Source organism: Callionymus lyra, chromosome 4, assembly GCF_982586985.1.
Source record: "Callionymus lyra chromosome 4, fCalLyr1.hap1.1, whole genome shotgun sequence".
Lineage (NCBI taxonomy): Eukaryota > Metazoa > Chordata > Actinopteri > Syngnathiformes > Callionymidae > Callionymus > Callionymus lyra.
Genome location: NC_141821.1, coordinates 21,652,808 through 21,674,378, shown reverse-complemented (window position 1 = coordinate 21,674,378; position 21,571 = coordinate 21,652,808). Strand labels below are relative to the sequence as shown.

The 21,571-nt window shown below is 38.5% G+C and overlaps 3 protein-coding genes across 3 annotated transcripts; 1 reads left to right on the top strand and 2 right to left on the bottom strand.

Annotated features, from left to right (window-relative positions):
• Nucleotides 1-821: 821 nt before the first annotated feature.
• On the bottom strand, nucleotides 822-2,095 carry LOC148082070 (dickkopf-related protein 2-like). The gene is made up of 4 exons (XM_087788114.1): nucleotides 1,931-2,095; nucleotides 1,693-1,849; nucleotides 1,471-1,605; nucleotides 822-1,198 (listed from the first exon to the last, which is right to left on the bottom strand). The coding sequence occupies exons 1-4, from the start codon at nucleotides 2,093-2,095 to the stop codon at nucleotides 822-824; spliced, it is 834 nt and encodes a 277-aa protein (XP_087644240.1).
• A 5,368-nt stretch (nucleotides 2,096-7,463) lies between these two features.
• Nucleotides 7,464-12,187, top strand: LOC148082069 (calcium uniporter regulatory subunit MCUb, mitochondrial-like). Its single transcript, XM_087789171.1, has 9 exons — nucleotides 7,464-7,617; nucleotides 9,608-9,668; nucleotides 9,739-9,906; nucleotides 10,146-10,250; nucleotides 10,991-11,148; nucleotides 11,415-11,521; nucleotides 11,585-11,681; nucleotides 11,742-11,858; nucleotides 11,923-12,187. Exons 1-9 carry the CDS (start codon nucleotides 7,564-7,566, stop codon nucleotides 11,998-12,000), a joined length of 945 nt encoding a protein of 314 aa, XP_087645297.1. The 5' UTR covers nucleotides 7,464-7,563; the 3' UTR covers nucleotides 12,001-12,187.
• A 21-nt stretch (nucleotides 12,188-12,208) lies between these two features.
• On the bottom strand, nucleotides 12,209-18,516 carry LOC148082068 (complement factor I-like). The gene is made up of 17 exons (XM_087789170.1): nucleotides 18,313-18,516; nucleotides 18,066-18,190; nucleotides 17,740-17,893; nucleotides 17,102-17,165; nucleotides 16,873-17,032; nucleotides 16,291-16,481; nucleotides 16,128-16,232; nucleotides 15,952-16,071; nucleotides 15,246-15,278; nucleotides 15,163-15,183; nucleotides 14,148-14,284; nucleotides 13,985-14,088; nucleotides 13,812-13,916; nucleotides 13,571-13,746; nucleotides 13,389-13,490; nucleotides 12,421-12,569; nucleotides 12,209-12,348 (listed from the first exon to the last, which is right to left on the bottom strand). The coding sequence occupies exons 1-17, from the start codon at nucleotides 18,364-18,366 to the stop codon at nucleotides 12,280-12,282; spliced, it is 1,869 nt and encodes a 622-aa protein (XP_087645296.1). The 5' UTR covers nucleotides 18,367-18,516; the 3' UTR covers nucleotides 12,209-12,279.
• Between the last annotated feature and the right edge of the window lie 3,055 nt (nucleotides 18,517-21,571).

The following is a 21,571-nucleotide window of genomic DNA, read 5'->3' as shown; positions in this document are numbered from 1 at the left end:
GCAGTACATTTTATTAAATAGAATGTGTTGATGTTATTGGGTAATAGTTGTTACTCCATGACCATAGTTGAGACCATGTGGATGTCCTGTGGGTGGCAGTAAAGAGCAATGAGCATAAGCTAAGCTAACAATGATGCTATCTCCAGGGGGAGAGTTAAGAAAAAACGTCAACAAATCAAGAAAAGTTAAACATTTTTAAGGAGAGTGACAAACTGCTTTCTGTGAGAGTTGCTCTATTTGTTGATTTCAACAAAAATGAGTTTAGCTACAATGTAAATAACTACATGGACAGCATGCAGATAAATACAACTAAATATTTGTAACATAAATAGAAAAAAAGAAAAATTACAAATTTAAAGTATTATATACTATAAAGTATCACTATATGAATAATATGCTGATATATACATATGACAAGATGTCACTTTACACTAAATAAAATCCCTTCTGTGATATACATATATATGTGTGTTTATCATCGTGTGGCTATGCTAAGGTCATTAGCATGTGTATGGAAGTTTGTAATTAGCAGCGACAACAGAAATATTCAGTTTACATTTCGTCAGTTTCCTGGTCTCGGTCTGACTGGATGCTGAATATTCAAACGATTCCTGCTGGTGAAAATGGTGTCAAACCAGATTGGTTTCGGTGTGTCTAGACAGCCGGGTGGAAACCAGATCCGAACCCACAAAGAGTTTCACATCCCGCCGACCCTGGGGTTGAATGCAGCCCGACAGGAAGCTCATTAGCATGGAAACACTGGGAGGACGACGACTCCTTCCTCCTCCCCCCTCTTTCAAGTTCTCTCCATCCTGATGTCCTCAGTGCTTCTGACACGCGTGGAGTCTCGCCTTGGCCGCCGACGAGGGTTTGGTGGACAGCAGCGACGTGTGAGGGGAGTGGTGGCGGGACATGCGGGGCGCGAACTTGGACTTGGCGGCCGACAGCAGCGACGACGGCGGCGGCGGCGATGAAGGCGATGATGACGACGATTGTTGTGGCAGCGAGCGGCAACTGAGTTTGTCTCCGCAGGGGCATCGCTGGAACAGCTCCAGGCCGTGGTTCCCCTTCCGCCGCTGTCTGGAGCAGACCTGACCCTCCTGCAGCACCGGCTTGCAGATCCGGGTCCAGAAGTGGCGAGCGCAGCACAGGGACTCGGAGCAGTCGGAGGAGCGGACGCAGGGGTCGCCGACCTGACCTGGTAGACAACGTGATGATGTCATCAAACGCTCATTCATATCGACTCATCATGTGTACATTTGAACATAAATAAGTGATGAATGAAATACTAAAATCTTAATTTTATATAATAATATTTTCGCTGTATAATGTCATTCTTCTTCTTTAACTGATGACATTTATCTGCTTATATGTGTTCAGGGAATATAAGTTAGAATATTGTGAGAATACTTAAAGAAAGGAAAATGTGCTTCAATAAAAACACTTTAAAGGATAATTATAGAGTCTCACCATTACCAGGAGGTCCCTTGACTTCCACACGACCTCTCTTTCTCCATCCTCTCTTCCTGGGGGGTGAAGCCTCTCCTTCTTCTGTGTCGGGAATCCACTGGGAGACAAAACCACTCAACTGAGGAACACAAATATCTGGGGAAAAAAAACAAAAAACAAATCATTAGATCAACAATTCACTCATTTTAAAGCTAGGATGAAAGGATCTTGAGTAAAACTTACTGTTGCTGCAGCGGTTGCCGGGGCAACACATCCCGTCTCTATGACAACGCCTCTTCCTCCGACGGCAGGTCTGGCAGCGGGAGTGGGCGGGGCCTCTGGTGGGGGCGTGGCAGTAGCTGCCCTCGCTGCACTCCAGGTCGCTCATGCACTGGTACAGCTGAGGAGGACAAGGTCGTCACCCAAAAACCCACAACAAAAAACAGAACCAGAACCAGAACCGTGTTGTCAGAAAACTCACCGTCAAATCCACGCTGGCCTCCCACGCGCTTCTGTTTACCGGGAGCACGTGGCCCTCCCTCAAAATCACCGTCCGGATGGAGTTGAGACGAACACGCGCCTCGCCGCCGTGTGCACACGCAACGCACAGCAGCGCCAGTGAGAGCATCATGTGCGCATGCGCCATAACCACACTGGAGAAATAAATGAAAAAAGAGTTTTAGCCTAGTTTTAAATAATGTTAAATAAACACATGCATAAGGTATGTTTGGACACTGTGAATGTTTATTTGAATTGATACATTGAATATTATCATAGAAATGACAATAATAACTTAAGCAAGAATATTTTCTTTTAGTCCCCTGCTTTGAAATTAACTCTTAATATAATCTCACTTCTAAATATAATCTACAAACGCATTTTAAAGTTTGAATTTTAAATTGTTACTTGAAATCAAGACGTAAATATCAATGACGTTAGGAAGGAACCAACTTACCAACTATACGACAATATATACCTCAGATCACGTGAATCTTCTCCAAGAACTTTAAATCTCCCTTAAAGCTGCCTTCAAACTCTCTGTAAAAAAAATCCACGGGGAGTCCGACGAAGATGCTGGACTAGTCCGAGTTTGTGTTAAATCTGAGTTTGTGTTCGGAGTGCGACGAGACCCTTTATATGTTTTGTCGGCGCGCCCCCAAATACCCGTGCGCGTTCGCGCACACATTGATACCCACATCAGAGCCATCGATACAGAGGGGGAGGAACAGCATTAATATTCAACAGCACAACTTCAAATGGCATCTTCAACTGTCAGAACTGGAATGATACTTTCATAGAAAAAATAGAGACTTTTAAGTTTGAGTTCACATTGACATATAAATAACTTTGATTTTATATGAAGTTTATTTTAACCCCGTAGTGATGAACTCTGATGGTCTGTATCAAAGTGCCTAAAATTATTTTAACAAAACAAATCTTTAAAAAAACTTTAAAAAAAAACTACAAATGAACAATACAGTCACTTAACTGTTTAGGGGCATGTTTTGTTTTAGACAGTATCTCTGCTTAAACCACAATTCTAATTTGTAAAAGCAATATCTTTAAAATGTGTGTTTTTCTCTGATATACGTTCATGGGCTCTGGACCACATGAAGCAGAGGACAACAACACACACACACACACACACACAAACTAGTGAATGAATAAACTCAATAATTAATAATATATAGAGATCTTAAATTAAAATATAAATCGCAATTATTGAGGGAACACCTGCATTAAAATGTATGGTTGTTGGCACATACAGGGACTTTAATTGTTCCTCTTTTCATATTATTCCAAAGTAATACATTAAGGCTCTTTACTCTACAAGCCAAATGTTTCTTATGTTTATAGTAAAAGACAATACACAAGTCTGTTTTAATTAAGGATAAAAAATATATATTTCTGGATTCTAGATTCAAAGTAGCTCTTTGTGTAGATTTGATATTTTATACTTGTAACGTATCTTTTTTCAGGAAACTTTCCCAACTAAACGTAGATAAAAGAGGTCAAAAGAATCATGAGAAAAACATGAGATAAAATAGCACTGGATACAAAAAAACACCAGTTATGGGCGAAAGTGCAACCACTGTGGGGCATGTTTCAGGCATGTTGGTGCAAATGTATTATTGGAGTATTTTTCCATCAGTGGCTGAGGCTGCAAGTCGACCTTCACAATGACAAATCACCAATACAATTCAATAAAATCTCTATTTTTCATTAAGTGGTATCACTTTAATAATTTCACTTGGTGTTTTAATAACACAATAATGAGTTTTTTTTAGTGGGCACTCCTATTGTCCAAAACATAATAAAGTTTATGAGACTATAACTTTTACTTGTTTGGGAATGGTTGTCTGTCTATATGTTTATTGTAATGGACCTTTCCAGGGTGTTCCCTTAAGCTTGCCTTAAGTAGGAGGGGTTAGGATATAATATATACATTTTGTATATATCATTTCAGACTCTTTTTTGGTATTTTAAATCTAAATGGTGGCTCAATGGGACAGGTGGTAATTATTTAGGTTTGATCCTATTCTACTGCTTGTAAAATTATAAATGATTTTTTAGGGAATATATTTGAATATGGTAATCTATTTTTTTAGTTTTAAGACCGACACATATTGACGATCAATCCTTGGTGAATGTAACCAAAAACATTTCATTTTTTCCTATGGTACAAATCATTCTTTTCTAAAAAAGTGTCAAAGTGTGGCGGGCAACCAAAATATCGGTTCAAAGTTGGCGTGTGTTCTGTGGCCTCTGCCGACACAGATATCATTACTGCAGGCGGCCATGATTTACCTGATATTGTTATTGTGTCATATCAACGTTGCCATGGCAGCATTTGAGCACAGGAAGTGGAGCACACACACTTATAGCATCAGGATCAAGTTAAAGTCGCAGAGATGTTTGGTGTTGTCACCTGCAGCTGATGTGTGTTGTGTCACTTTGTAACCAGATATTGCTCTTCAGTATTTCATCATGTGCTGGAGGGGAGAGGAGGACATCACAGCGGAGGACAGCTGCAGGTGAGGGAGTACAAATAAACAACATCAGAGCATTAGAGTTTTAGCAACATCTCATACTTATTCCGGTTTACTCTGGTTTCCTCCCACAATCTAAAATCATTGTTATCATATTGAAACAAGTGAAATATTTCTTAAGTTGAGTCTTAAGTTTGACATAATTGGTTGGTGCTAATTCAGGATGTTTGTATATGAAAAAGTAAAAGTAAGTCCAATGGCTTCCAAAATATTTCTGACTTCATCCCTTGGCATATCACTTTGCAACCATTTAAATGTCTTTGCAAAAACATATAGTCAACATTCCTGCTGTAAAATAACAATCTATGTGTATAGGAATGACAGCGAAACAACTATTTAATGTTAAAAGTCAAATCATCGTTAAACATGCTTAATTTATATTTTCAGTAAAATTTCTTTGTCATGCGATATTACTTATATGACTTGTTACAGACGATAGTTTTCTATTAAATACAATTTATTTTTGTATTTGTCTATGTCTGTTTGGATATTTCCTCTTTTCTCCAACCCAAACTTTGCACCAATATTGATTTCACTGACAACTTTCTGAATGATAAAGTTCTTCATCAGCGGTATCAAACTCCAAATTGTTAAACACAGTCCAAGTTGCAGGCTTTAGAAAATGTATTAAATACCCTGTTTCATTAGTTCTCTTTTTGATCATTGGACACGACTTCCAGCATAAAGCATATCTGTGTTTCACAACCAACGTGTGACTTGTGGCATGAGAGGCACTTTTGTTCGAGGTCTTGCAATTTTAAAGGCAGATTTAGTTAGTATTGAGTTCCATGTTTAATCACTATCATGTGGGCCATGTAAAATAACCCGGTGGGCCAGATTTGACCCTAGAGTTTGAAACTGCATATTCAATTCTACATAATTTTTACTACACAAAAAGTTACTTTATATTGATTTAAAAAAAAAGTAAAATCTTACAAAAATTTTAAATAAATGTTTGTTGGGTTTTTCTTACGATATGGGGCTGTAACCCAAACCTATCAAAGAGTTTTTCATAAAAGTATAAAATTGATTTGATTGAATAAGCAAATGCACGTATGCTAACAACAAGACATTGCAATTGGTAATGTTTTTATGTGTGTGGGATGGTCTTGCTGTCCAACAAATAAAACCTAGTTAAGATCTGGCCGGCCCACACAAAAACCATTTTACGTTGAAGAATTAAAGGCAGTAGATTTGGTCAACAAAGCTATAACAGGTAGTTCCGATATCCTTGATTTTTTAATTTCAAGGTCGCAGCAGGGGAATCAAAAATGCATTTAGCATGGAACAGGAAATCAAATATCATGATGACACAATCGAAGCCGGCAGACAGAAAGTTATACAGATGAAACTCATCCAACAGCAGGTATCATGGCTGCTGGCTTTTTCATTCATCTACTCACACACACACACACACACACACACACACACACACACACACACACACACACACACACACACACACACACACACACCCCACACACACACACACACACACACACACACACACACACACACACACACACACACACACACACACACACACACACACACACACACACACACACACACACACACACACACACACACAAAGAAACATATTGCATAAGCTTCACTATCCCTGAGTCCCTGTAATAAAACTTAACAGGTTGACATCTCGTATTTATCTTTTCCGCCCTCACAAAGGCATGTAGAACACACACTGGCCAGAGCACATTTGCTTTGACGTGTTCATATTTTATTTTTTTCAATTACTGCTTAGTTATTGTAGGAAATCCATTTAATTCATGCAGTTTATGGTTCAATTACTAAACAAATTAATGACTTTAAGTGAGACTTTTATTTAGAGTTGTGATGGTTTTATTTAAATACAGTGTTATTTATTTGCAAGCTGTTAAAATACGGAATACAGTATATTTCAATTATATATACAGTATATATATGTATACTGTATGTATATGTATATTTTATATTTGCTCTTTTTCCACGGAATTTTGGTAAGACTACTGCAGTATATATCCATTTTTCTCCGATATATTCGTCTCCAATATATAGTATCCATATAGTTCATTTAAACAATTAAATTACTTTCTGCATTTTTATTTTCTTAATGTTAGGCCTTTGTATTTTATTAAAAAAAATGTTTTAGTTGTTTCTTATTTATTCATTATAATGTCATGCCATGACATTTACTGGTATCTTGTCTAAAAGCTGTATTACTCCGGACAACAGTACCATTTGTTAAAATGGTTGCGTATGTAAAGTACAAATACATTTTAATTAAAAGAAAATGTCTGGGCTGTAACAGAGAGTATATTTGAATAAATCATTAATGTCAGTTTAAGTTGCTGTGCAGTGAAACATTGAGTTGGTCTCGGTGTTGTCTTGACCTTTTAAGCATCTATTTTATTGGGTATTGCATTGATTGGTCAAGCGCTTTGTGACCCTGGTCTAGAAAAGGTCTATTGTTCAGTCCCCAAAGGTATCAACACAGTCCCACACATTTACATTACTGTCAATAAGTGTCTAGTTTTAGTTCCATCTATGACTCAAAAATATATTTGTTTTGTCTGACAATGTAATTTACCTGATTTATGTGCGCCTTTGCATATAGTTCTACTATAAAAGTACATAATAAAAAAAATATATACAGATGTTCAGTTTCAATCTTTCTTGTTCTTGTGCTTCGTGGAGACTGCGATTCTTCAAGAGCGCCCCCCGAGGAAGAATGACAGAACTACAGGGGCTAAACAAACAATCCTCCCACTGTCCAATAACAGATAAATAATAAACTTTAAGACTTAAACAATAACATGTCCCTCAACATTAATGACACGGCTACATTAGTCGTTAGTCAACAAATTAAAAAAAACATTTCAGTGGGTTTGGATCCAGCTGCGGACGAACATGTGGAGCAGCGAGTAAAGAGTTAACTTCCGGTGAGTCACTCTCAGGAAACTTGTTTTCACTCGCTTTGAAAGTATTTGAAAAGCTTTTTTACGACACTGGGAGGAATCTTTTCAAGGTGTGTTTTTTGTTTCCCGTCTGGACTCCAGCTCGGATCATGTTGGCTTCCAGACTTCTGTTCAGATTCACGTCATCACCGAGACTCTTCACTGTGAGTAACTTCTGACTGTTTTGAAAACTTCCGTCAGTTTTGCAAGAAGAAAGTTAAAAAATAGCTGTAATGTGAGGTTCGTTTGTTGTGTAATCTCGATCGTTCCAACTGGATTTGAGCATCTTCAATTGCATGATGGAAGTGTCCTTCCTGTCTATAGAAGCTCTACTCCGAGTCTCTGGCAGAGGGCTGAGCGACAAACCACAGCATTAAAACATTTTTTTTGCTACTTTATCTCACAGAATATTTAGTATATTTTGTATTGGTAGAAAACAACACGTATAAGCAGAAAGTGTGTCTAACGGTTGACGTTTCAGATGTGACGCAGACCTAAGGAAATACGCCTAAACTTCCCTCCGAGACTTTCTTTTGCTCTTCTGATCCTCCAGCTGGTCAGGATGTCGGACATTCCTGACATTCCCAACAATCTCTGTGTCCATTTAAAAAAAAAAAAGTATTTCTCGGTCCTTGATACAAAAACGGATTATTAATTCATCATAAGGTCCATCGGATGTGTCTCGTCTCCTCTTCGCTGTGTCCACAAATGTCCACTTGATCCTAAGCTTTGGAACGATCTTCATCTCCCTCTATGATCTACTGACTCCTTCAAGGAACATCTTAAGATGTTTTTATTAGTGCAGGCTTTTCCTTGATTCTCTGAGACTCCTGTGTTTGTCTTATGTGTCTTGATTTTTTAAAGAATATATTTTAACAGTGTATTGTTTTTGTACTTTACAAACAACTATTACTTACTTACTTACTTATGAGGGAATAAACCTCACCCTTGTTATGAAGTAATTCACCAATAGATGGCGTTATTACGCTGCGTGACTTATCCCAGTGAGCCAAGAGTTTTAATGAAACAGAATCCATCATTTAACAATATTTTACACTTGTGTTGACTTGACTTCACGTCTCTTCTAATCCAACAAATGAGATAGATTAGCGAGGCAGTGTCCGTTATGTAAGGATATAAATAATGCCTAAACAAAAAGGAAGCCTATTTTTCAATGTTTAGTAAAGCCCATTCACCCAAAATAATGTCTCTTATTATGACCATTGCAAAAAATAAAAATAATGTCTCAATACTGAATTAAAACAAAATAAGTAAGTAATTTAAATTTGTAGAGCTCTTTTCCAGACCAGGGTCACAAAGCGCTTAAACAATCAAAACCATACTTATAAAATATATACTTAAAAGGTCAAGAAAACACAGAGACAAACACAGGAGTTCCAGAAAATCAAGGAAAATTCTGCACAAATAAAAAATGTCTTGAGATGTTTCTTGAAGGAGTCAGTAGATCATCAAACACAGAGGGAGAGGAAGATCGTTCCAAAGCTTAGGAGCAACAGTCTGGAAGGATTTCTCTCCTCTGGTCCTGAACCGTGTGCGAGGAACCATCAGTAGATTCTGATCCACAGACCTCAGAGCCAGAGCTGGGGTGTAAGGCTGGATCAGATCAGTGATGTAAGGAGGAGCCTGAACATGAATAGCTCTGAAAGTAAGATCCAGAATTTAAAAATGGATCCTGAAAGAAACTGGCAGCCAGTGAAGAGGCAGAGCTCCATCTTGTTAAGACAAGAAAACAAACTGTTGTTATAGTCCAGACGAGAAGACACAAACGTTAATAAGTAAAGAAGCCCGTAGTGTGCAGGTCTGCTACTGCACCCTCAACACAATAAGACCTCTTTAATAACCACATAAAATGACAGTGTGGGTTCAAACCTCAAAATCAAAAGGAATACGCGCTACCTATTGAGATGTCATGCTTGTGATGCAATATATGTAAATTGTAACAGACAAATTAAATATGTATAGGTGAGGATTTTTAATTGAATTTACAGTTAATATAATGGAAGCTAATTTACACACTTCACAAACTAAAAACCCAGGACTTATAGTCACCTTCTTTAAGGTCTTTTTTTATGACAATAGAAGTCTTGTGTATCCACTGTCTTGGGTGTCACCACTTTCCTGCCTCCCTCTTAGTTCAGTCCAGTCTGGTCCTCTTGTGGCGTTTCCAGTTACAGCAGTCAGGCTCCAACCAAAGGTAAGCCAGATAAGAACACGCCTATAAGAACTAACATTATTCTAAAGTTGGTCATCTATTTTCATTTCAGATGCAGTGGTCCGAAAAAGGTTTGGCCGACCGGTTCTGTCCTTGCGTCTGCCGACAGGTCGGAGACATGACTTTACGCTGACGCCCATGTTGACCACAGTCGGTGACCTGCTGCAGGACATCACAGCTAAAGACTCGGCAGTGAACAGCGCCACCTTACTGACAGCAGGTAGAGATCATGGAAACTATCAGATAGTGATGGTCTGATGAAGCTTCATGAAGCAGTGTCATTATTATCAGACCCCACTAGATGGCGGCCTCTGCACTATTTTCCTTTGTTTTGAACAATAGTTCTAATGAAACATCACATCATTTTTAAACTGATGGCGCCACCTACTGACCTCTAAACAACCTTTTTTTCAAAATGTAATTTTATCGTAAATTCGTCTCTTTTATTTGCTTCCTCAGACGGACAGAGAATCTCTTCGTGCACTTTCATAGAAACTGTCTTACAAGAAAACTTTCAGCTGGTTATCAATGATGTCACGTATGAGGTCAGCTCACCGGGTCAAGGTACGAGGTCTGAGTTTGTGCTTCAGAGGAATTCTTTACTTTTATATAGTTTGGATAGAAACTTATATTCATCAGATTTTATATGTTCACAAAAAAAAAAGATGCAAATAAATACCATATTAGTGCTATCTTTAATACTTTAAATTGAAACTTAAAACCAACAATACAATACTATATAAAATTATGTTTTCAAATCAAGACATCAAGCTTTTATAAATTAAAAAAAAAAAAAAAATTCAGTCAAACTTTATTTTTGGGTAGAAGGTTCTTTATGGAGCTTAAATAAAAAAAAAGAGCAAAGAAAATAATCTCATGTTAATATTAAAAATATATATATAATGTCTACAATATAAGAATAAATGAGAAAATATTACATTTTGAATTTAAAGATATTATTAAAATATATATATATATATATATATATATATTAATAATACAAATTGAAAAAAAGTTGTTTAGTGCAAGATTTAAGTAAAACTAAAACACATTTATATTTTTTCTTTTAAATTAGGACTTAAAGAAGATAAACATATTCTGTGATTAAATAAATCAACAAGCAAAAAAAGCAATTGACTGAAAATGAAAGGATAAAAATATTATAAATTAATGTTTTGTAAAAAAAAACGAAAAAACATGGTCTAAAGTGTAATATTTAGCATCAATATTTCAAATTATGCTTGACAGAAGTGTTGAAAGCAATGAGACCTAAAACAAACAATGGAGACAAGTCTCTCTCTCAGGGCCGTCTCACGAACACGTTTTGGCTCTGGATGACATGAAGCACGTGGTCCACCTGCTCCACGCGGCTCTCAACATGCCACAGAAGCAGCTCAGCAAACACCACGAGCTGATGGTCCAACAGGAGAAGCTGCGACAGCGACTGGAGCCACTGGAGACGGTACTGCCCGGGTTTTTTTTTTTTTAAATGATTCCGATGGAATGTTTTCTGTGACTTCAACCAAACATGCTCGCTGTATAAACTTGTTAAACAAGTTTACGATTGTAACATTCCTGAAGTTCTTTTTTTTTACAGCTTTAAAATGTCAACATGAATGCATGTCCCATCTCACTCATACACTTAAAAATTTAAAATAACTGAAATGCTCCTCAACCCACTTAAAAACAGAGTTCAAGCAATTCTAATGAACCCTTTTCCTGAATTAGCTCTATCGCCAGCTGGCGAGGGAGGCGGGGTCGCGGTCCTCAGTGCTGGCGTGGGCGGGGCTTGCCTACCTGTCATTTCAAGGTGGTTTCCTTGGTTACCTCACCTGGTGAGCGCACACTCTCGAGCAGTTTTCTTGATGAACAAACACTCAAGCGCTGAGGTTTCACAGGTACGTGTTTGCGTGGGACGTGATGGAGCCGGTCACCTACTTCATCACTTACAGCACCAGCATGATGTTCTTCGCCTACTATGTCCTCACCAAGCAGGTAACACTCACGAAGATCTTGTTAGAACCACCACCATCTCACTGTTACGTGACCTTCAAGGAGTTTTACTGCCCGGAAGTGAAGGACAGACAGTTCCTGCATTTCTTCCACCGGAGGGCGACCAAAGATAAATTTGACTTGGAGCAGTACAACCAGCTCAAAGAGGAGCTGGCAGAGGTACCACACTTCCATCCTTGAGGGTCAGAATAATAGCTTGAAGTGTATCGTTTGGTGTGTGCAGGTGGAGAGTGACCTCCAGAGACTCAGGAGCGCCATCCGGCAGCAGAGGCAGGTGGATCACGTTCCTGGTCAAACGTAGCACATTGTTTTAATGGAGAAGAATGAAGATCATATGTGAGAAACCATTGTGAGTTCGCGTCGTTGAATCTTCTGTGGTTGTAAATATGTAATTGGTGTTGAGCCCTCGAGTACACCAAGTGTGATAGAATAGAGCCCAAGACTGACGTTTAACTCTTCTCGTCCTTCGTGTGTGTCATTGATTGTGACTTCAACAATAAAACATGTGCCACTGGAAATATAAAACTTTATTCTCCTGAAAAGTGAATCCACTTGATAACAATCCACTTAAACTAAGAGTTCAGGAATTGAACCTGGTCACTGCAGCCCACCCGGTGTGAGCTCTGATCCAGTCAAAGTAGTACGCCACCTGCAGGAGGAACACATGCGTGTTTGACTCCCCAAACTGAAGAGTCAGAACTCCTCTGCACTGAACACTTACCTGGGTGTAGACTCCAGGGAAGCCTGGCTGGCCACATCTCTCCCCCCAGCTGACAATGCCCCAAAGGTAGGAAACGCCAAGTTCGTCCTGGCACACCAGAGGACCCCCGCTGTCCCCCTGGCACGAGTCCACACTGCCGTCAATATCACCTACACCGACAAAAGTCATTTTTTAAGATTGCAATGTTGAGTGTCTTGTGACAAAGAAAACTACACAAACCCAGATGGTTGTTATCACAGGGGACAAACCTGGACCTGACCTCGATCATCCTTTCATCATCTCTCATAGTTCCCCTCACGCTCGAGTTCAACTAAATCAGCCGAAAAATGTAATCCACCATTTCTTCTAGTGGGTCTTCAATATGGTTTAGCAAACATCTTGGAATCATGGACCAGACGAACATACAATCAAGATTTTGGTGCTTCAATTAAGTTGCCTGATTATAATCATCATCAATCAATATCGTACTTGTCTTGGCAGCTATTTTTTTTTGTTTTACCAAATATACTTGTCCTGCTTCCATATCATATATATTTAATTCGATTTTTAAGCTTAAGAAACTATAATGAAAAAAGTAACCAAATAAATCTGATGGTGACCGTAGAGTTCCGTAACTGTCTTCGTTGCCAAGTAAGTAAGTAAGTAATATTTATTTATATAGCGCTTTTCCAGACCAGGGTCACAAAGCGCTTTAACAATCAAAACAATACTCAAAAAAGTATATACTTTAAAGATCAAGATAATACTGAGAACAACACAGGAGTTCCAGAAATCCTCAGAAAGTGACAAACCCTTTCAAATCTTCATGGATTCAGATGGTGATTTAGAAAAATACTTTTTTAAAGTTATCAAAATCAGTGACATCATGAATAATGAGGTTGACACAGTACTGAACATACTAGAGCATGTGGAGAATACGTCCTCCTGCGATCAAGCCCGGAAGTTGTGCTGATAAGATCCATACTAACCTGCACACATCATGCCGGGTTTGAAGCGATCCTTGTAGAACCGTTGGCAGTTTTCGATGAGGGAGACATTTGCCCAGAGCAACACCGATGCCGTTTGTCCTTCTGCAGAGACACGTGTCACTCCTGTATGTTTGTCTCCTTGCGAAATGAAAATGGAAATGAAACATCGAAAGAACGCAAACCTGCATTTCTTCCCCATCCTGAGATGCTGCAGCTGTGGTTGGGCTGGAACAGCTCGGTGGTCCACGGGACGCACACGGCACTGATGGCCGGGTTCTCCACGAAACACCGTTTGCTCCGCGGAAGAGTCTTAAGCTTCACCAGAGCGATGTCATTCTGGTATGTGCCAGCTTGGTACCTGCGGGAGGTCAGTCATGTGATTGATAGTCTGATGATCCTCGATGATGTTTCACTACTACGAACTCGGGATGGATGATGATCTCCTCCACTGGAACGATATCAGTCGTGGTTTGAGGCTCCGACTTCAACCACAGAGAGAATTTCACCATGTACACAGAAGGGTTTGGCCTGTAAAAAAAAAACACAGGCAAGTGAGCCTCAGGTTTGCGTCCTGCACCCCCGTCCACTCGCTCTACCTGACACAGTGGGCCGCCGTGAGGACCCAGCATCCTCCAATATAAGCTCCACCGCAGTCGATCTTTCTGTTCTCCTGTAGAGCGACCTGCCACTGGATCTGAGTCTGCGGGTGGAGATCAGGTGAGAAGCGGCTCCACCAGATCAACTCATAGTCATACTGACTGGTTTGGCTGGAGTCCCTCCGACCACTCGTTTGAATCGGCGGTGCCTTCTTTCCATCTCATCGCTGTTTACTGTGGTGATGTTGGGGATCCCACAAGTCACCTTCGACTCCAAATAATCCCGACTGATGACTGTCTCTACACACGAACACATTCACACACAGTAAGAAGATTTAGAAAGAGTGGATTTGTTGCGTCGATTCACTATCAATTGTATCAAGAAAATGTGGCGTCTGCTTCTTATGTCTTATTGACGACAGTGAAAAACCCATTGTGGTTTGTTTTCTAAGCTAATAAACTAACACAGGGGTCACCAACTTTTTGCAAATGTCTCTACCTACTCCAAGAACCTCGAGTGACGCAAAGGTAAGAAACTTCTGATATAACTTAATACATATTATTATGAATCATAAAGAATTTTCTCTTTAATTAATGAACAAATCCCATTATTGATTCTTTAATTCTTACCAATGGGGCAACATGAATGGAAACACAAAATCGAACATCATAACTTGATGACCCCTGGACTTAATCTTGCAGGGGTCCAATAAATCATTTTTGTATATAATAATTAAAGTATTTGTACAAGTATTTAAATCTCCTGTAGGCAGCAGAAAAGTTATGAAATGGCCTGATTTAGCCCCTGAGCTTTTGGTTTGACAATGGAAATATGGTCAAGGAACCGGGAACTTTATTTTACCATTGACCATCTCTCAAACTAAAACTCAGATGAAACAGAAAATCTCATTGGCACCAAATCCACCCTCTCCAAAGTTGAACATTTCTCCCTCTCTATTGACAGCTCCTCAGTTTCCCACTGCCCTCAGGTCAAGAGTCTGAGTGTGATCCTCGACAGTGCACTTTCTTTCCAATCCTACATTAACAATACTGCGTGATTTTGTTGTATTATGTGGTTTTACTGTGAAGCGACATTGAGTCTCTTGAATGCCGCTTTTAAGTAAAGTGTATTATTATTATTATTATTATTAAAGTGAGCATAAAAAACACATACATACCTTTGTGAGGAGATATATATTCTGAAAGAATGAGATCACGAATAAATATGTGAAGCATTAATAGAATATACTTTGGAGAGAACCTGTGTTTTGGAGTAGATGTGATGGAGTGTGGCCTGGGAGCACAAAAGACAATACAAATGAATGACTTTCACAAAACATTATGGGTGTGTATTATTAAGAGCCTGGCGATACATTTCATGTATTATGCATCACAATACAGGGGGCTATAATACAAAATATTGCAAAACTGTAAAAACAAGGAAATATTTGTAGTATTGTCCGAGTACCTGACTCTGGTGTTGCAGAATTTACAGACCACATGACTCTTGAAGAAGTTAAAAACTGCTTTAGATTTTTTTTTTAAACCAAAATATGTCCGAACAGTAGCTTTTAAAGCTGCTGGAGTCAACTGTATCCTCTCGTCCTCAGTCATCGCCAAGATCTGGCTTGATTTCAATGTTCCTTTAGCTGCCAAGGACGAAATGATTGCTTGCCATCTAGTGGCCGGTAGGTTAATTGCAACACAAAAATTAAATGTGGTGAATATTTGTATGTTAATTGTTAGTATAAAATTATATTTTTAAATACACTTAATTGAACTATAAATCATAGGAGAACCATAAGATATGTAAAATAATTGAAAGAAATAAGGGTCATTATTTTTAATTTATTTGAATTCTTGAATCTAGATGTGGGACCCTAAAGATATTTGAGTGAATCAAATATTTTCTCTCGCCCATACGAAATACAAGGTTGAATCTCTTTAAAATATGTCGCGACACTGACCGCTTTGTTCATGTTTCGTGGATTCGTCTTCACCGTCCAGGCAGTCGATCTGTTTGTCCAAGAGAGCGTCCTTAGACACGCAGACGCCGGTCTTGCATCGGTAAGAATTCTTCCTGCACTCTGTAACATGAATGTACGGGATGAAGCGATGGCTTCAGCGAGTGTTGCACGTTTACCTTTGCAGCACATTTCGTCGCTCAGGTCGCCACAGTGGTCGATTCCGTCACACGTTTTCCCCAGTGGCACAATTTTCCCGTTGGCGCACTTGAAGGTGCACTTCTCTAAACACAGTTGTTTTACACTCGAACGTTAAGGTAAGGAGGAGAGAGCAGAACCAACCTGGTTTCTGGGTCCCGTCATAACAGGCTACTGTAGCAAACTTCTGAGTCCGCACCTTGTCATGTATGACGCACTCGGCGAGGGACATCTCGTAGCCTTTGCAGCGTATCGTCACGCAATATTCAGCGGATGTCTTGTTTCGAGCGGCCAGTGAGGGATACGGCTGATATGATTCAAAAGACATGCCACCACTGCGGACAAACACATGTACTGTACATATACAGTATCTCCACTACAAGTTTGTTTAAATATATAAATAGAGTATTCATGGGGGATTCCACGAAACTGATTAAATGTTATTAAAATACTAATACAGAGACACATTTTCTTTAAGTCAAACCCTTGCAGGAGCCAAGATCTCAAGCATTAAAATAGTATGCCTTTGACCATTTTGTAATACATAGGATATATCTAGAAACAGAAACATTTGTTCAACTGTAATTTATAAGATCTGAAGACAATTCAACTGAATCGTCCACTTTTGCTGGTTAATAAGAGGTAAGTGATGAATAATAAAACGTGTCATGATAAAATGTATCAGCGTAAAAATGTCACCGGTATTGTAGAAATATCTCGTCTTACAGTGGGTGTCCGTTTTCCCTGCAGGCCACATTGGCAGCGGCCATGTTCCAGGATTTCCGGCAGACCAACAAATTCTCACCACCACTCTGGTTGTTTGGAACAAACACTGAGATCACTCGTGTGTCTGGGTGGATGGTTGTGGTAAATGGTTTATCAGTTTCTGTGGTGAGACATAGAAATGCTCAGGTATACGTCAGTGTCGGGGAAAGATAAGGTTATGGATTCAAACCTTTACAAGCTTCAGAAAAGTGAGACATGACGGGTTGCTTGTTCCGGCAGGCCATGGCCATTGCCTGGTGGAGACATTCACCAAGAGAAAATGTAATACTTGAATATATGTAACTTAATCTTAAGAGAACTAGAATACTATTCAGTTCACTGCTCTCCTAAAGCAGGCAACGATTTTACTCTTGAGATCAGGGATGGTTGATTGTGTGGATTGTATCTCTGAAGGTACCACTATTGCGAACTTCTTGGAGCTGTGGGCAAAACATGATCATATTTTGAATTGTTTTGATTTTCAATGTAATTGAGAGACATGGAATATTTCAAATATATATTTCAACTGCTTAAAGCCTTAAATATAAATGTTAAAATCTAGAGCGAATAACTTAAAAAGCAAAGACATAAAATAAGTCCCAACCAGAAAATATTTTAAGCTAATATCATAAAAAGAAAATGGACACATGTGGCCCCCAGGCTACACCTTTCCCACTTGTGTTCTACAAATCACGTATTGATAAACTAAAGCAATACATCTTTACTCCAGGACACTTCCAGCAGCACAGAGCATAGTTTGGGTTGTTCCGGAGTGAAATGTATTTTTGGAGGTCAACTCGTTCACTCTCCGCCGAGCTGGGGACGTACCTGGCAATACGAACGTAAGGGTCTCATATCTCGTCTACAAACGGGTTGGACGTCCTTGGAAGGACACATATAAGGCAGTTTACAGACACATTTTCCGTCAATGCAACGCTGCCATGGAGGACAAAAGACCATGTTACATGACAACCGCGTCAACCTGACAACACACAAAATAGTTTTGTGTTAGAGCATTTCATTAATTTACTGCAATCCACATGTAAATATGATGTTAAGCCTTAAATCACAATCTCCTCCCTTCTCTTCAGAGGATAGTTTTGGTCATATTTGAGAGCAATTTTTGCTTGACTGGTGAACACAAATGTAACTACCTGCACTCCTCAGACATCAGGTGTGCAGCTTGAAGGCTGCAGTTAACTTTGACAGAGTCATGACTGTCGATGACTGAGGTGCTAAAGGGTGTCGAGTGCTGCGTTGATGTACTCTGGAAGATTTCCTAAGTAAAAAAAGCAAAAATATGACATAAAACAACCGATCAATTAATGATGGAAGTCAGGAACAGTTAACAAATAGTCCCCTTTAATTTCTAAACAAGTTAAAAAAAAAAAAAATACTTACAATTTCCGAAAAGCACACATGAAGTAATGGAAGGAGGAAATAAAACGATTTCATCCTGAGAAGAAAAAGTCAGAATTTCTCTAAACAACAAGCTTGTTCATGCAAGTAAATAAAAAGGTTCAGCAGTGGTTACTAAAAGCTTTAAAACGGCAGCACTGATAAAGTTACTTGTTCTCTGGACACAAACATTGCGACTGACCAGTTGGTTATTGACTCTGACATCATGAGTCAATAACTGAGTCAAGATTCGAGTCTTACTTTTAAGTTGTTATATTAAAACATGTTACGTCAAACACAAACACAGTTTACCACAATTGTTATTGCGCCGGTGGAAGGCACAAGTTCTCGTAACTCGTGTTGCCACATTGATGTCCGTAATGAAGGTTTACGGGTTCAGACTCTGCGTTGTCAAAACAAACTAGACTCTTTGAGTAAACATATTGATTTAGGGAAAGGTTTTTAAAAGCTTTGAATCCTTGTCGAATCATTCAGGTAAGTTAAGTGACAAATATAGACCACATGCTGATTGTGTATATATTATATAGCGCAGATTTATCTTTTATTCTATTTAGATTTTCTTTCTCGTTTTTATTTCTGGGTGTTTTTATTTCTCTTGCTGTTGTTAAACCGAATTTCCCCTCGCGGGACTAATAAAGGTTTTCTGATTCTGATTCTGATTCAAGGCTCAGGGTAGATATTATGACCTAAAAATGTTAGTTTTTTTAAGATATGATAGGGAACAATTATACGCAGAAAAAACATTAGAATTGATGTTGAAGAAAGAAAATTTAGTGAATGAGGAAAACATTGAGATCAATTATAAGGATTAAAAGCCTCTAACAATGAAAAGTAGAAATCCATATAGAAATGAAGAAAAATAGCTACAAAACGTCCTAAATCATAATCTATTTATTTAAAATACAGCAAACTTCAAACCAAAGCTAAATATTTCAGTAAAATCAACTCTGAATAAAACTTAAACAGTTCTGGCAATAACATAACATAAAACAGAATATAAAAGTTCCTCAACAAACACAACTAGTTGTGACTTACATTTGGAAATGGTAAGAGTTGAGGAGACTTCAACTATGACAGACAGATCCCAATAGCATGCTCAGTTATAATTAACATGAAGGATGATCACAATAAACGCTAGTTTGAAAAGAAACACTGCGAGGGAGACAGCAAAAAATGATGTTCTTCTTTTTCACAAATATCTTTCTTGCTTCTACTGTCACCCAACAATCCATCTGAATTATCATTTTATTATTTATTTACTTTCCGCCTCTTATGATTTTTCTATTTGTGGATTTGCTTAAGAGGCTGCTGTACATGTCCACCCAGGCGGACGAGGGTTCAGATGTAGAGCTAGAAACACAGATGTGCAAATACCAGCAACACAATGTAAGAGATTATTTCTGCTTCTGTAAAACTTTAACCTACTTGGCTTTCATAGCTGGTTCATCAGGGGAGATATTTCTTTTCCTCACATTCAAAAATCACTAACTTCCAAGAAATACATATTTATGTCAGTCGTGAAGGCTCACCATGAACTCCATCCACATGACAGTGAGCCATCGAACCCATGATCTTTTGCTCGAGTTGCAAAAGCATGCTTGATACAATACCACTAGGACTGCAGCATAAGCAGAATTCACTACTGAAATCTTTTTGATGGGTTTAAAAATAAACTAGAATATAAACCGATATCATTCTTTCAAAGTCATGTTTTGTTTAACTGACATTTCGTCTCACTAAGTAAACACTGTTGAAGCAAAAATAAGGGTCTCTTTAGGAATGATAATTATTCAGAAAAAAACAGCTTTCGAAAATAATAATTAACATGAAGTTCAGCTCTGCAGAATGAAGACAGGAAATACCTGATTATAGATTATATAAAGATTATAAAGATTATAAGAGAAAATTAAACTGTTCTTTTTGATGCTGTTTTTCAAATCATCCCTCGGCATCAAACACCTTCCATGATGTACAAAAGCTTCTCTTGGGCGAGAACCAGCTTATGTGAGTTTAACCATCGTATCATGTGAAGGGTCGTTGTGCGCGTGCAGTCGTGCATAAAAGCCTCAGTTAATGTCAAAGGAGGTGGATGTTACAGAGGAAACAGTGGTGGAAAAGCCTGTGGGAGACTTCAGCAGTTCCATCCTCGGATCCGCGGATGTGTGTTGTTTCTCTAAAGAAAACCTACTTCATGACTCTGACCACGGTAAGAACTGTTTGGATTCTATGACATCAAACACAAGAGGAAGTGAATAGAAAATGAAGTTGGAATTCTCTTTTTGTTTGCTAAGGCAATGTAATGGGTAAAGTTTTATATAGTCTTTTTTGAGCGATGAGGAAGAGACTTTGTGATATGTGCCATTAAAGTTTTTTCAATACCTTTTAATACATTTACTACATAAAATAAATACAAAAAAGATGTTCAATTAGCAGGGATTTCAATTAGAATTTATTAACTCAGCAATAATATAGATAAATGTTTGACAATTGTGTTAAGAGTCTGATTGTTCAGTCTTTTAAAAACCCAACTTTTTTATGGTTCCCTTCCTTATGGCAATATCGATATAATGTGTCAAACTCAGGCTTGGGCGACAAATCTGACCCACCAAAAATATTTGAGTGGCCCACAAGAGCTTTAAACACCTATTTAATACTTGTTTAGTGTCATGATTGGTATGAGCTCAAATGGAAAAACAGGAGATTTTTGTTTTCTTTCACTTCGTTAGTTGATCCCTCTATTCACCTCTAAGGTCAAGGGTCAGTTGCGGTTTGTAACAACGGGCGGTTTGAGATTAGGTGATGAATGTTTAATGTGGAAGTAGTCGGCAGGATTTGACTGGCTGAATGACTAAGACGCTAACAAGATATGGAATATGGATTTATTATTGATAAGATTATGAGAGGCGATGAACACAGCCATGTGCATTATTGATTAAACCGGATTATGTAGATAGTCAAACATATGTTTCTCATGTTTTGAGAGTCAGTCTTCGTGTCGAACACACAGGTGTTTGTTAGAAACACATGTATGTTGTAGTTTATTGTAGTTGACATATAAGCTAAGTGTTGACCACCACTTCAACCTAGCTTCTCCTCTCTAGTCACACCTCTTTTTCCTGGTCTCTCCTCTGCACGTGAACAAAGTCTTTCTTCACTTTGTCTACAAACTTTTCCACAATAATAAATATAAAATTCTGACTCTGTCCTCAATGCTATTACAGTAATATAGCACTAGACCAAC

Coding starts and splice junctions, on each gene's coding strand:
- LOC148082070 (XM_087788114.1), bottom strand. CDS start 2,095: ATGGCGCATGCGCACATGATGCTCTCACTGGCGCTGCTGTGCGTTGCG. Junction 1,850..1,930: donor AGGCCAGCGTGGATTTGACG/GTGAGTTTTCTG, acceptor TGTCCTCCTCAG/CTGTACCAGTGCATGAGCGA. Junction 1,606..1,692: donor CGGCAACCGCTGCAGCAACA/GTAAGTTTTACT, acceptor TTTTTTCCCCAG/ATATTTGTGTTCCTCAGTTG.
- LOC148082069 (XM_087789171.1), top strand. CDS start 7,564: ATGTTGGCTTCCAGACTTCTGTTCAGATTCACGTCATCACCGAGACTC. Junction 10,251..10,990: donor GGTCAGCTCACCGGGTCAAG/GTACGAGGTCTG, acceptor TCTCTCTCTCAG/GGCCGTCTCACGAACACGTT. Junction 11,859..11,922: donor TCAAAGAGGAGCTGGCAGAG/GTACCACACTTC, acceptor TGGTGTGTGCAG/GTGGAGAGTGACCTCCAGAG.
- LOC148082068 (XM_087789170.1), bottom strand. CDS start 18,366: ATGAAATCGTTTTATTTCCTCCTTCCATTACTTCATGTGTGCTTTTCG. Junction 14,285..15,162: donor ATATATATCTCCTCACAAAG/GTATGTATGTGT, acceptor GTTCGTGTGTAG/AGACAGTCATCAGTCGGGAT. Junction 12,349..12,420: donor TCCCTGGAGTCTACACCCAG/GTAAGTGTTCAG, acceptor TTCCTCCTGCAG/GTGGCGTACTACTTTGACTG.